Here is a 14,050-nt window from a genome sequence, read left to right on the forward strand (position 1 = left end):
AATTAATGGCTGTGTTTGGTCTTTGTTGCTGCGCGCGGGCTTTCTCTAGTTGCAGCGAGTGGGGGCTACTCTTTGTTGCGGTGTGCAGGCTTCTCACCACGGTGGCTTCTCTTGTGGAGCATGGTCTTCAGTAGTTGTGGCACGCGGGCTCACTAGTTGTGGCTCGTGGGCTCTAGAGCGCAGGCTCAGTAGTTGTGGCGCATGGGCTTAGTTGCTCCGCGGCATGTGGGATCTTCCCGGACCAGGGCTCGAACCCGTGACCCCTGCATTGGCAGCCGGATTCTTAACCACTGCACCACCAGGGAAACCCAGTATGTAACTTTTTTTTTTTTTTTTTTGCCGTACGCGGGCCTCTCACTGTTGTGGACTTTCCCGTTGCGGAGCACAGGCTCCGGACGCGCAGGCTCAGCGGCCATGGCTCACGGGCTCAGCCGCTCTGCGGCATGTGGGATCTTCCCGGACCGGGGCACGAACCCGTGTCCCCTGCATTGGCAGGCGGACTCTCAACCACTGTGCCACCAGGGAAGCCCCAGTATGTAACTTTTTGATACTGACTTGTTGCACAAAGCATAATGCCTGTGAGAATCATCGAGTTGTTGCATGTATCCATAGTTCATTCCTCTTTATTGCTAAATAGTATTCCACTATTTGAATGTATCACCATTTATTTAGTCAGTCAGTCTTGGGAGGACATGCTTCTGATAATTATGAATAGAGCTGTTATAAACACCTGAATACAAGTTTTTATGTGAATAAAGATTTTATGTCTCTAGGGTAAATACATAGAAGTGGGATTGCAAGGCCATTTGGTAAGTGTATGTTTAACTTTATAAGAAGCTGTCAAACTAGTGTGGCTGTACCATTATGCATTTCCATTAGAAATTTTTGAGTTCCACTTGCTCTGCATCCTTGCCAGCATTTGGTATTGTCTCTATATTGTTAAGAAGTCAGTACTACCCAAAGCTGTTTACAGATTGCAATCCTTATCAAAATCCCAATGACTTTTTTTTGTAGAAATAGAAAAATCCATCCTAAAATTTGTATGGAATCTCAAGGGACCCCAAATAGCCAACGCATTCTTGAAAAAAAAAAAAAAAGAAAAATGTTGGAGGACTCACACTTGCTGATTTCAAAATTTATTACTACAGTGCTACAGTAATCAAAACAATGTGGTTCTGGCATAGACAGACATAAAGACTGATGGACTAATGAGCACAGAAGTAACCCCTTACATATGTGGTCAAATGATTTTTGACGAGGAGGCCAAGACCATCCAAAGGGGGAAAGGACGATCTCTTTAAGAAATAGTGCTGAGAAAACTGGATATCCACATGCAAAAGAATGAAGTTCGACCATTATACAATCATATACACCATAGTCAAACATATACAAAACACCATATACAAAAATTAACTCAAAATGGATCAAAGACTTGAGTGTAAGAGCTATAACTCTTAAGCTCTTAGAAGAAAACAAAGCAGAAAAGCTTCAAGATGTTGGATATGACAGTGATTTCTTGGATATGATACCAAAGGCACAGACACCCAGAGAATAAATAGACAAATTGGACTTCATCAAAATGAAAAACTTTTGCACATTGAAGGATACTATCAAGAGAGTAAGAAGGCAGAACACAGAAGGGGAGAAAATATTTCCCAATCAGGTATCCAGAGATATAGCCAGATATATTTAGACAATTACAGAGAAGCAACTCAACAACAGCAAAAAACAAATAGCCTGGTTAAAGAATAAACAAAGGACTTAAATAGACATTTCTCCAAAGAAGATAAACAAATGACCAACAAGCACATGAAAGGATGCTCAGCATCATTAATCATTAGGGAAATGCAAATCAAACCCACAATGAGGTATCACTTCACACCCATTAGGATGGCTATTATCAAAAAAGAAAAAAGAAGAGTAAGTGTTGGCAAGGATATATAGAGATTGGAACCTTTTTTTGCCATACTGGTAGGAATATAAAATGGTGCAGCCATTGTGGATAACAGTATGTGGTTTCTCAAATAATTAAAAATTACCATATGAACCTGCAATTCCACATTTGAGTAATACAGTTTCTCAAATAATTAAAAATTACTGTATGAACTTGAAATTCTACGTTTGAGTATTGGGTATAAAGAATTGAAAGCAGGATCTTGAAGAAACATTTGTATGCCATGTTCACAGTGGCATTATTCCCAGCTAGACAAGAAGTAGATGCCACCCAAGTGTCTATCAGTGGATGAATGGATAAACAAAATATGGTGTATGTATACAATGAAATATTAGCCTTAAAAAGGGAGGAAATTCTGACACATGCTACATCATGGATGAACCTTGAAGATGTTATGCTCAGTGAAATAAGCCAGTCACAAAAGAACAAATACTGTATGATGCCACTTACGTGAGGTACTTAGTCAATTTCATAGAGACAGAAGAAAGTAGAATAGTGGTTGCCAGGTTCTATAGGGATGGAGGTGGGGAGTTAGTGTCAATGGTTATAGAGTTTCAGTATTGCAAGATGGAAAGAGTTCTGTGGATGGATGGTGGTGATGGTTGCAAAACATGAATGTACTTAATGCCACTGAACTTTACACTTAGAAATGGTTAAAATGGTAAGTTTTATGTAATGTATAATTTACCACAATTAAAAAAATCATTTAAAAAAATCAGATGGTTATGTTTATGCAGTTCTGTCTCTGGATTCTGTTCTGTTCCATAGATCTAATGTGTCTATACATTTTCCAGTAGCACACATTCTTGTGGTAATATAAGTTTTATAGCAGGTCTTAAAGTCATATAATGTGATTTGTCCAGCTTTATTCTTTATCAAAATTGTTTTGGCTATTCCAGTTCCTTTGCCTTTTCAAATTATTTTGGACTCAGTTTATCTATATCTCAAAACTCCTGCTGGGATTTTGATTGAAATTGCATTAAATTTATAGAGGACATCTTTGCTATGTTGACTCTTCCATTCTGTGACCATGGTTTTATTTAGCTCTTCTTTGATTTCTTTCACTGGTCATTTGTACTTTTCAGCATACATATTCTGTATACCTTTTGTTAGATATATATCTAAGTATTTTATTTTATGTTTTTAGAGCTCTTGTAGACTGTTAATTTGGGGGGTGAATTTTGGTTTCAGATTGATCATTGCTAGTATATAGAAATACAGTTGTTTGATTTTTGTGTATTGACTTTGTTCAGTGAAACCTTGCCCAACTCGTTAGCTCTAGGAGTTTTTGTTTGTTTTTTAGATTCTTTGGGATTTTCTACATAGGTAATCATGTTATCTGTGAATAGGGACAGTTTGATTTCTTCCTTTCTAATCTGTCTGGTTCCCCGTTTCTTATTGCAGTGGCTAGATCTTCCATCATGATATTGCATAGGAGTGGTGAGAGTGTAATATCCTTGTCCTGTTTGTGATCTTAGGGGGAAAGTGTTCAGTCTTTTACCATTAAGTGTTTGATAGTGGTAGACTTCCTGTAGTCATCCTTTATCAGATTGGGGAAATTACCTTTTAATTTGCTGAGGGCTTTTTTTTTTTTTTTTAAATCATGAAAAGATGTATTTTGCCAAATGCATCTGCTGAGTTGATTATGTGGTTTTTCTTCTTTAAGCAATTATCATGATAGCTTACATTGATTGATTTTTGAATATTGAACCAGTTTTGCATCCCTGGGATAACCCTACTTGGTCCTGGTGTATTGTCATTTTTATATATTGCTAAACTCCATTTGCTTTTATTTTGTTGAGGATTTTTGCATCAATCTGCGTGAGGAATAATGGTATGCAGTTTCTCTTTTTGTACTGTCTTTTTCTAGTTTTGATATCAGGTTAAATCTGGCCTCATAAAATGAGTTTGGAAGTGTTCCCTCTTCTTCTGTTTCCTGAAAGAGATTGTGTAGAATTGGTGTTACTTTTTAAGTTCTCCAGAGAAATCAGGTAAGCCTGGAGATTTCTTTGAAAAGTTTTAAACTGTGAATTCACTTTCCTTAATTTAGATTATCTGTTTCATTTTGGATAATTTGGTAGTTTGTGGTTTTTAAGGAATCTCACTAATGTTTCAAAATTTATGTGTATAGATCTACCTGTATTATTCCTCAGTTATCTTCTTAACATTTGTAGTGTCAAATTTATTTATTTTGATGACCTAAGTTGTCAAATTTATGTGCATAGAGATGTTCATAGTATTATTTATCTTTCGATGTCTACAGAATCTGTCTTCTAGCTCCTCTTTCATTCCTGATATTATTGGTAATTTATGTCTTCTTTTTTTTTCTTTGCCAGTCTTGCTACAGCTTTATAAATTTCATTGATCTTTTCAAAGAACTCGTTTTTGCTTATATTGATTTTCTGTGTTGTTTTTCTATTTTCACTTCCACTGATTTCTGCTATTATCTTTATTGTTTCTTTTCTTTTGCTTGTTTTGCTCTTTTTCTGGTTTTCTTAAGTAGGAAGCTTAGGTTATTGATTTAAGGCCTTCTTCCCCACCCCAGTATAAGCGTTCAATTCCTATAAATTTTACTCTAATCACTGTTTTAGCTTCTTTTTGTTTTTAAAAATTATTTATTTAATTTTTGGCTGTATCGGGTCTCAGTTGGAGCATGTGGGCTCCTCGTTGTGGTGCATGGGCTTCTCTCTAGTTGTGGCACGCAGGCTCTCTAGTTGTGGCCTGCGTGCTCAGTAGTTGTGGCATGAGGGCTTAGTTGCCCTGTGGCATGTGGGATCTTAGTTCCCCGACCAGGGATTGAACCCACGTCCCCTGCATTGGAAGACGGATTCTTAACCACTGGACCACCAGGGAAGTCCCTGTTTTAGCTTCATATGACGTTTTGATATTATATTTTCATTTTCATTCTTTTTTTTTTTTTGGCTGCACTGCAGCTTGTGGGATATCAGTTCCCCAACAGGGATTGAACCCAGGCCACGGCAGTGAAAGCGCCGAATCCCAACCACTAGACCATGGGGAACTGAACTCCCTCATTTTCATTCTTTTAAAAATGTTTAGACTTCTTCATCGACCTAAAGATTATTTAGAAGTATGTTGTTTAATTTACAAGTATTTAGAGGTTTCCCATTATATTTCTGTTACTGATTTCTACTTAAATCCATTATGGTCAGAGAACATACCTTTTGTTTGTTTATTTGTTTGTTTTATTGAAGTATAGTTGTTTTACAACATTGTGTTAATTTCTGCTGTACACTGAAGTGATTCAGTTATACATATATACATTCTTTTTTTAAATATTCTTTTCCATTATGGTTTATCATAGGATATTGAATATAGTTTCCCATGCTGTACAGTAGGACCTTGTTATTTATCCATTCTGTATACAATAGCTAACATCTGCTGACCCCATCCCTCCCCTAATCCCCTCCCCCTTGGCAACCACAAGTCTGTTTTCTGTGTCCGTGAGTCTGTTTCTGTTTTGTACATAGGTTCATTTGTGTCATATTTTAGATTTCACATATAAGTGATATCATATGGTATTTTGTCTTTCTCTTTCTGACTTACTTCACTTAGTATGATAATCTCTAGTTGCATCCCTGTTGCTGCAAATGACATTATTTTGTTCTTTTTATTTGCTGAGTAGTATTTGATTGTATATATGTACCACATCTTCTTTATCCATTCATCTTTTGCTGGACATTTAGGTTGTTTTCATGTTTTGGCTATTGGGAATAGTGCTGCTGTGAACATAGGGGTGCATGTATCTTTTTGAATAATTTTTGTCTGGATATATGTCCAGGAGTGGGATTGCTGAATCATAAGGTAATTATATTTTTCGTCTTTTGAGGAACCTCCATACTGTTTTCCCTAGTGGCTGCACCAACTTACATTCCCACCAACAGTGTAGGAGGGTTCCCTTTTCTCCACACCCTCTCCAGCATTTGTTATTTGTAGACTTTTTAATGATGGCCATTATGACCAGTGTGAGGTGGTACCTCATTGTAGTTTTGATTTGCATTTCTCTAATAATTAGTGATGTTGAATATCTTTTTATGTGCTTGTTGGCCATCTGTATTTCTTCTTTGGAGAAATGTCTATTAAGGTCTTCTGCCCATTTTTCGATTGGGTTGTATGAGCTACTTGTATATTTTGGAGATTAAGCCCTTGTCTGTCACATCATTTGCTAATATTTTCTCCTAGTTCATAGGTTGTCTTTTTGTTTTGTTTATGGTTTCCTTTGCTGTGCAAAAGCCTATAAGTTTGATTAGGTCCCGTTTGTTTATTTTCACTTTTATTTCTGTTGCCTTGGGAGACTGACCTAAGAAAACATTGGTACGATTTATTTCAGAGAATGTTTTCCCTATGATCTTTTCTAGGAGTTTTATGGTGTCATGTCTTATATTTGTCTTTAAGCCATTTTGAGTTTATTTTTGTGTGGTGTGAGGGTGTGTTCTAACTTCATTGATTTACATGTGGCCATCCAACTTTCCCAATACCACTTGCTGAAGAGACTGTCTTTTTCGCATTGTATATTCTTACATCCTTTGTTGAAGATTAATTGACCCGGAGGTGTATGGGTTTATTTCTGGGCTCTCAGAGAACATACTTTTAACTTCACTTCTTGTATATTAAGGTCTGTTTTATGATCCAGGATATGATATGTCTTGATTAATATTCAGTGTGCACCTGAAATGAATGTGCATTCTACTGTTGATAGGTGGAATATTTTTAAAATGTCATGGGTTGATGGTACTTTTTTTTTTTTTTTTTTGATGGTACTGTTTTCTATCTATTAACTACTGAAAGTTGAAGTCTTCCACTGTAATTATGGATGCCTATTTCTCCCTTCAGTTCTGTTAATTTTTGCTGAATGTATTTTGAAGTTCTCCTACGTGTATATATATTTAGGATTGCTTTTTGTTCTTCATGAACTGACCCTTTTATCATGTAATGTCCTCATTTATTCCTGGTGATTTTCTTTGTTATGGTCATTGGCTGATCTAAATATAACTATTCCATCTTTCTATGATAACATTTGCATGATATATCTTTTTTCCATCCTTTTACCCTTTTAGAATGGTAAAAGTTTCTTGTAGACATCATAGAATTGGCTTGTGTGTGTGTGTGTTTAAATTCAGTTTATCTTTTCATTGGCATACTTAGGCCATTTATGTTTAATGTAGTTGTTGATATTTTGATTTAGATACTCCAGTTGATTATTTATTTGTTTCCTCTTTTTTCTTTTATTTTTTCTTTCTGCTTTTTTTGGCTTGATTTTTTTTTTTAAACTTATCTATTGCTTTTGCCTAATTATTTGTATGTGCTTTTGTAGTTACTTGAAGGATTGCAATATACATAGTTTTCTCAGTCTATTTAGAGTCAGTATTTTACCACTTTATTTATTTATTTATTTAGGGAACTTTGTTTACTCATGGCTGCGTTGGGTCTTCGTTGTTGTGTGGGCTTTCTTTAGTTGCAGCGAGCAGGGGCTACTCTTCGTTGCAGTGCATGGGTTTCTCATTGTGGTGGATTCCCTTATTGTGGAGCATGGGCTGTAGGCACATGGGCTTCAGTAGTTGTGGCACGAGGGCTCTGTAGTTGTGGCTCTCGGGATTTAGAGCACAGACTCAGTAATTGTGGTGCACAGGCTTAGTTGCTCCACGACATGTGGGATCTTCCCGAACCAGGGCTCAAACCTATGTCCCCTGCATTGGCAGGCGGATTCTTAACCACTGCGCCACCAGGGAAGCCCTATTTTACCACTTTAAGTGGCATATAGAAACCATACCACCCTATTGTACCCTTCTCTCTTTTAAGTTATGGTTGACTTATTTATTACATATATGTGACATTGAAGACCCCCAGGCATTGTAGTGATTTTTGCTTTCAGTTGTCAAATATATTTTAAAGAACTGAGGTGAAGAATCATCACTTACATTTACTCGGATATTTACCATTTCTGTTGCTCTTCCCTCATTCTTTTTTTTTTTTTTAATATTTATTTAGTTATTTATTTTATTTTATTTTTGGCTATGTTGGGTCTTCGTTTCTGTGCGAGGGCTTTCTCTAGTTGTGGCAAGCGGGGGCCACTCTTCATCGCGGTGCACGGCCCTCTCACTATCGCGCCCTCTCTTGTTGTGGAGCACAGGCTCCAGACGCGCAGGCTCAGTAGTTGTGGCTCACGGGCCTAGTTGCTCCGCAGTATATGGTATCTTCCCAGACCAGGGCTCGAACCCGTGTTCCCTGCATTGGCAGGCAGATTCTCAACCACTGTGCCACCAGGGAAGCCCTCTTCCCTCATTCTTGATACTCTAAGTTTATTTCTGAATAGTTTCCCTTCTCTTTGATGAACTTCCTTTTGTGATTCTTTTTGAGCAGGTTTGCTGGCAGAATTTCTCTTTAGTGTTCCCTCATCTGAGCATGTCTTTATTTCACCTTCATTCCTGATGGATATTTTTGTTGAATATAGAATTTCTTTTTTCAGTATTTTAAAAATGGTTCAATTCCTAACAAACCCCATGGTTTTTAATGATAAATGTGCTTTTATTGTAATTATTACTTGCTTGTACGTAACATATCCTCTGGTTGCTTTCAAGATTTTTCTATGTTAGATTTCAGCAGCTTATTGTGTCTGGCTGTGAATTTTTAATCTACTATTTTTGTGAAATTCCCCCTGCCCCAAAAGAAAATCTGTACTAATGCAAGTCATTAGTGTCAGTCAGGAGTCTGCAAACTATGGCCTGCCACCTCGGTAGCTCTCAACCTGTTTCCTGATTTTGCAAATAAAATGCTACTGGAACACATACATACCCGTTTATTTACATGTTGCTTTTGCACTACAGTGGCAGAGTTGAGTAATTGTGAGAAAGACCATATGTATTGTGAGGCCTTAAATAGTTACTATCTGACGTTTTTATAAGAAGCTTGATGATCTCTGGTATAGTTGGAGGAAATTTGAGTGTTTCTTCTATTAAAATTTTCTGCTTGAATTTCTTTTTAAACTTTATCCATGTAGGGTTCAAAGTCATTTTACAAGTATCTTCTATAGAAAATTCTAACAAGGTGTAACATGTCGTAGAGGGTAGGTGTAAGAGTTTTTCCCCTGTATTTAAAAACCAAAAATAACTTCTTAGCCAACTTTTCTTGAAAATTTAAACATTAGTTAAGCATGACTTACCTTTCTTTGAGAAATTTATTTTCAGACATTTTAAACTCATAAGGCAAACAAAATAAATTTCTATTAAATAACTAACTTATGCCAAAATGGGACTTAAGTTTTTTAAAGGTAAAATTGGGAGGTTTAGTTTAAGTACAGGTTATAAGTTTTTTATTTTTTATAAATTTATTTATTTTTGGCTGAATTGGGTCTTTGTTGCTGCGTGCAGGCTTTCTCTAGTTGGAGCGAGTAGGGGCTACTCTTTGTTGTGGTGCACGGGCTTCTCATTGTGGTGGCTTCTCTTGTTGTGGAGCACGGGCTCTAGGCGTGTGGGCTTCAGTAGTTGTGGCATGAGGGCTCAGTAGTTGTGGCGCATGGGCTTAGTTCCTCCACGGCATGTGGGAGGTGGATTCTTAACCACTGCACCACCAGAGAAGTCCTGTAAGTTTTTTGTTAATGTTATTTGCAGCATTAAAATTTATCAACAGTGTTGCATAGTAATACTACTAAAACCATGGAACAAAGCAATATGAATAAGTGTATAACTTAAGAGACAATTTCATACAAACCTTTGAAAAGATGTTTTCTTACTGAGTGACACATCCTGGCTTGAACATAGGTTTCTTGGTTTCATCTCTTTTATGAACCTTTATGCACTTAAAATTGTTATTCTTACAACTAAAAATAAATGTCTATTGTTACCTCTCATTGTGAAACTGTGCTTGTTTTTTTGCTGTACAAATACTCAGTTCTGGGTCAGACTTAAGCACACATGGATTTCATTTTTATCCCAAGTTAGAGAATTTGTGTCTTTGGTCTTATTTCTTGTTAAGTAAGAAAAGACATGCCCAAACGTGTTAGAAGGTGAAAAGTTCCATAAAATATTCTTTGTTCATTGCAGGATATTTTTTCTTCACAGAAATCTAAAACTTGTTTAGGGCCAGATGTAAATTAAATCTTGAGCATACTATCAGCCTACATTAGCAAAGCTCTTTTTCTCGAAATAAAGTTCTCGGGCTGAGTAAAAGATTCAGAGAAAGAGTTTGTGTGGTGGGTTGTATAATTCATGTGCACATGGGACCTCAGATTGTGACCTTATTTAGAAATAGGGTCTTTGCTAATGTAATTAGTGAAGATGAGGTCACACGAACTCAAAGAGCCTTTGGGGTAGTATGGCTGATAATAAGTTTACTGTCTTTCTGGTGTGTAGTACAGCAAGTCACTGCTTACAAATGGCCTTCTGTAACTTAGGTCAAAAAATCGGGAATGGACTCATCTGAATAAACACGGTTCTACTACATGCTGCTCTGTGGGCCTGGAAGACCTCTGAAGAAATTGCCAATAAGGCTGCTTGGTCACTGTGCATTACTTTGAGGGCTAATATTGTATAGTATAAGAAGTTCCAAAAAAGTGTTGACTTTTTTTGGTCAAGATCTATTGAGGAATTTCTAGTGACATTATATGGAATTCTAGGGTTGCATGGAAACCCAGTTGAAAAGCTTTGCGTAGATTCTCACATTTTATACCTCTCTGGGAAAGTTTTCACAAAATAATGGTTTTTACAGTTCCTTACCTAATTACCTGTCCCTAAAACAATAAAACAGAATTCGTAGTTTTGGTTTTAAAAATTTTATAGTTATGTGTGGGGGGCATGGCACATATGGGAAATCTCTGCCTTTTGCTCAATTTTGCTGTGAACCTAAAACTGCTGTAAAAAAAGGATAGTCTATTTAAAAAAATTATAGTTAATGAGTTTTGAAACTATCTTTACAAGTTCCTACATAATCTTACTCTCAGTTCCTATAATGTGTATGATTTCTTGTGATTTTACCTAGAGATCAAAAGTGCTAGGTCAATATTCCTGTTTTATTGTATTACAGAGATTATTTTCCTATATGCTAACATATATTTCAAACCAAAAGATCTGGGAATGAACTATAGAAATTCCATGAATTTTTCTTGGTTTTATGTAGATAATGAATTAGTTCCTAATCAGTTACGTAATGTCTCCAGGAGCTTGAGAGAGCTGTAATAATCTGGGATTAAGAAAGCCAATCCTAATATTAATTGATTATAACATGTTTTATAGTTGTCCTATAGGTTGATGAGTAGGACCCTGATTTATCTCCTCTTTTCTGCTTTTGTATCACTAGGCAATAATCGTACTACTATCAGGAATGTTCTGTAGCGTCGTGGTGGGGGTTTAGAATAAGGTATACTGGCGGCAGGATTGCTTGCTTCCAGAGAAGTTTCTTCATTAGTGCAATAAAATTTCATAGTTGATCATTCTTTCAAGTCTTTTTTACAGAGACTCTGTATTCATGGGAGAATACTTAACATTAGTCTCCTTATAAATCTCTTATAAATTAAAATGTATAAATTGATGTTATCTTTTCCAATATTTTTTGGTATTTAAAGCTTCTGTGTTTTACTGTCTTTTGTAATACTTCTTGAAATTCTACTCTAATTTATTCTGAGAAATTTTATTTCTGTTAAAATACTCTTCTGAAATTGATTTAGCGGAAACTTCAGGGGACATTGATTGTCAGTGATAGTTGACTGTTTTGACTGGTAGTTTGACTGATAGTTGACTGGTAGTTGAACTAGAGACTTTACTAGTTCTCTTAGCTTAGGTTATAACCATTCTCCATAATTTTATCTCAGATATAAAAGCCCTAAAGAACTTTTGAGGTAGTTACCTAAAAACTGTCCACATTGACTTTATGCTTAATGACTTTTGGAAAAAAGATGTAAAGAAAATATTGAGTATTTATTTTAATTGAAGTATAGTTGATTTACAATGTTGTACAGTATTGAATATTTAAAAAATTTTTCCAAACACTTTATTTTGAAGTAGTGTAGTACAAAGAACTTCTCTACACCTTTTACCCAGTTCCACTAATTTTTTTAAATTTATATATTTTATTTTTTTAAATTTATTTTTGGCCACGTTGGGTCTTTGTTGCTGCGTGCCGGCTTTCTCTAGTTGCATGAGTGGGGGCTACTCTTCATTGCGGTGCACGGGTTTCTCATTGCGGTGGCTTCTCTTGTCGCGGAGAACAGGCTATAGGCACACGGGCTTCTGTAGTTGTGGCTCGCGGGCTCTAGAGCACAGGCTCAGTAGTTGTGGTGCATGGGCTTAGTTGCTCCGCGGCATGTGGGATCTTCCCCGACCAGGGCTCGAACCCGTGTGCCCTGCATTGGCAGGCAGATTCTTAACCACTGTGACACCAGGGAAACCCCCAGTTTCACTAATTTTAATTTTAAATCTTTTACCACATTTTCTTATCATCCCCTCACACATACATACATATTACTTTTGCTCTCTTGTGAATAGGTTGCGTATATCATGTTCCTTTACCCTTTACTATTTCCATGTGTATTTCTAAGAATAATGATATTCTCTTATAACAGCAATATAGTTTTCAAGTTCTGATAATTTCATATTGTTACTTTAAGCTACAGTACATATTCCAATTTATCAGTTCTAATGTCCTTTAGAGCATTTTTTTTCAGTCAAAGATTATTATATTTAGTTGCCATGTAAACATTTATTTTAAATGAACTATTGGCCTTAAAATCTTAAGTGTTGAATTTTTGTTCTTTTAACAGCTAAACCAGGTGGACAGGTGAAATGTCAGTATATTTCTGCTGTGGATAAAGTTATTTTTGTGGATGATTATGCAGTAGGGTGTAGAAAGGACCTTAATGGAATCTTGTTGTTAGACACTGCTCTGCAAACTCCAGTTTCAAAGCAGGATGATGTGGTTCAGCTTGAATTACCTGTCACAGAGGTAAGTTGAAATAAGTATCAATATGCTTTTCTACTTAATGTAGTTTCAAACTTACTAGCTGTTAAATGAAATTAGGTTGTCCTTTGAGAATATTATATATGTATCCCTATAAAAACAAAGAAGTATGAACTGTACAGGTTATACCACTGTAACAGAGGCCCCAAAATACAGTGGCTTAAACAGGATAGTTTCTTTCCAGTAACAGTACTGGGCTAAGTTAGAGGGACAGCTTTGTTTACCTCAACACTTGGCTTCCATTTCCTGAGTCCAAGACAGCTGCTTCAAGTCTCATTACTTCTGTCTTAAGGAAAAGGTGGGCAGAAGGCCAGGGGAGCACACTAGTATTACCCACCCTATTTCTCTCCTTTTCCTTTCTCCTACTTCCCTCATCCTCTCCTTCCTTCTTTTCCCCTCCATCATTTTTCTTGTTCTCTTTTACAAACTCTTTCATATATGCCCTTTTCATATTTACTCCATTGGCTAGAATTCAGTCACATGGCCACATTAAGCTGAGGTGGTTCTTTTTTCTTTAATATTAAAAAAAGAAGGAATAAATAGTAATGGACAACCAGTAATCTTTGCTATGTATCATGTTTCTTAACAATTCCAGTTTAAAGTTTTAGCTATATGTATTTTTCTGTGTTACATATTCATTACTTAATTTGTAAGTCTACCCTAACTTAAATCCTTTTGTGTGAGTTGATGTTCATATCATGTAATTTGAAAGTACATTTTTCTGATTTATCAGATTTTAAATCATCTCAGAATATAAAAGATTATAATGCTGTACACGCTAATAAAGTGAGATATTATTTGTCTTCATCCCAAGTTGTTGATTATTAATTGTTTTGCATTTGGCAGACTGATATGATTAATTCATAAAAACCAATATAGCATATTTCCCATTTTTAGGACATGAAAAGTGTTAATGTGTGAATTTTAAGTGCAGTTTAAATGTTTTATTCCCTCTTTGGAAGGCTTTTTGTAAAAAAAAAGTACCAATGTATATCTACTTAGATTTCATATTTACTGTCATATCACAGTCATCTAGTATATGTTAATATTGAAAGCATGTTGCTAAAGGTTTGAGTTCTGAAAACAGAGTAGCCATCTTTTTGTCATCAGAATATCTGGATCTGGGGGCAT

The 14,050-nt window shown here is 36.1% G+C and overlaps 1 protein-coding gene across 1 annotated transcript in view; it reads left to right on the plus strand.

The window, feature by feature from the left end:
* The window catches only part of BIRC6 (baculoviral IAP repeat containing 6), a gene marked incomplete at its 5' end in the record, with an annotated part of 244,882 nt that overhangs the window by 15,391 nt on the left and 215,441 nt on the right, over nucleotides 1-14,050 (plus strand). The window contains 1 exon segment of the mRNA XM_082671758.1: nucleotides 12,723-12,904. Coding sequence (XP_082527884.1) covers nucleotides 12,723-12,904 — 182 coding nt within the window.

This window comes from Grampus griseus (genome assembly GCF_964374135.1).
Source record: "Grampus griseus genome assembly, chromosome: 15".
NCBI classification, from domain to species: domain Eukaryota; kingdom Metazoa; phylum Chordata; class Mammalia; order Artiodactyla; family Delphinidae; genus Grampus; species Grampus griseus.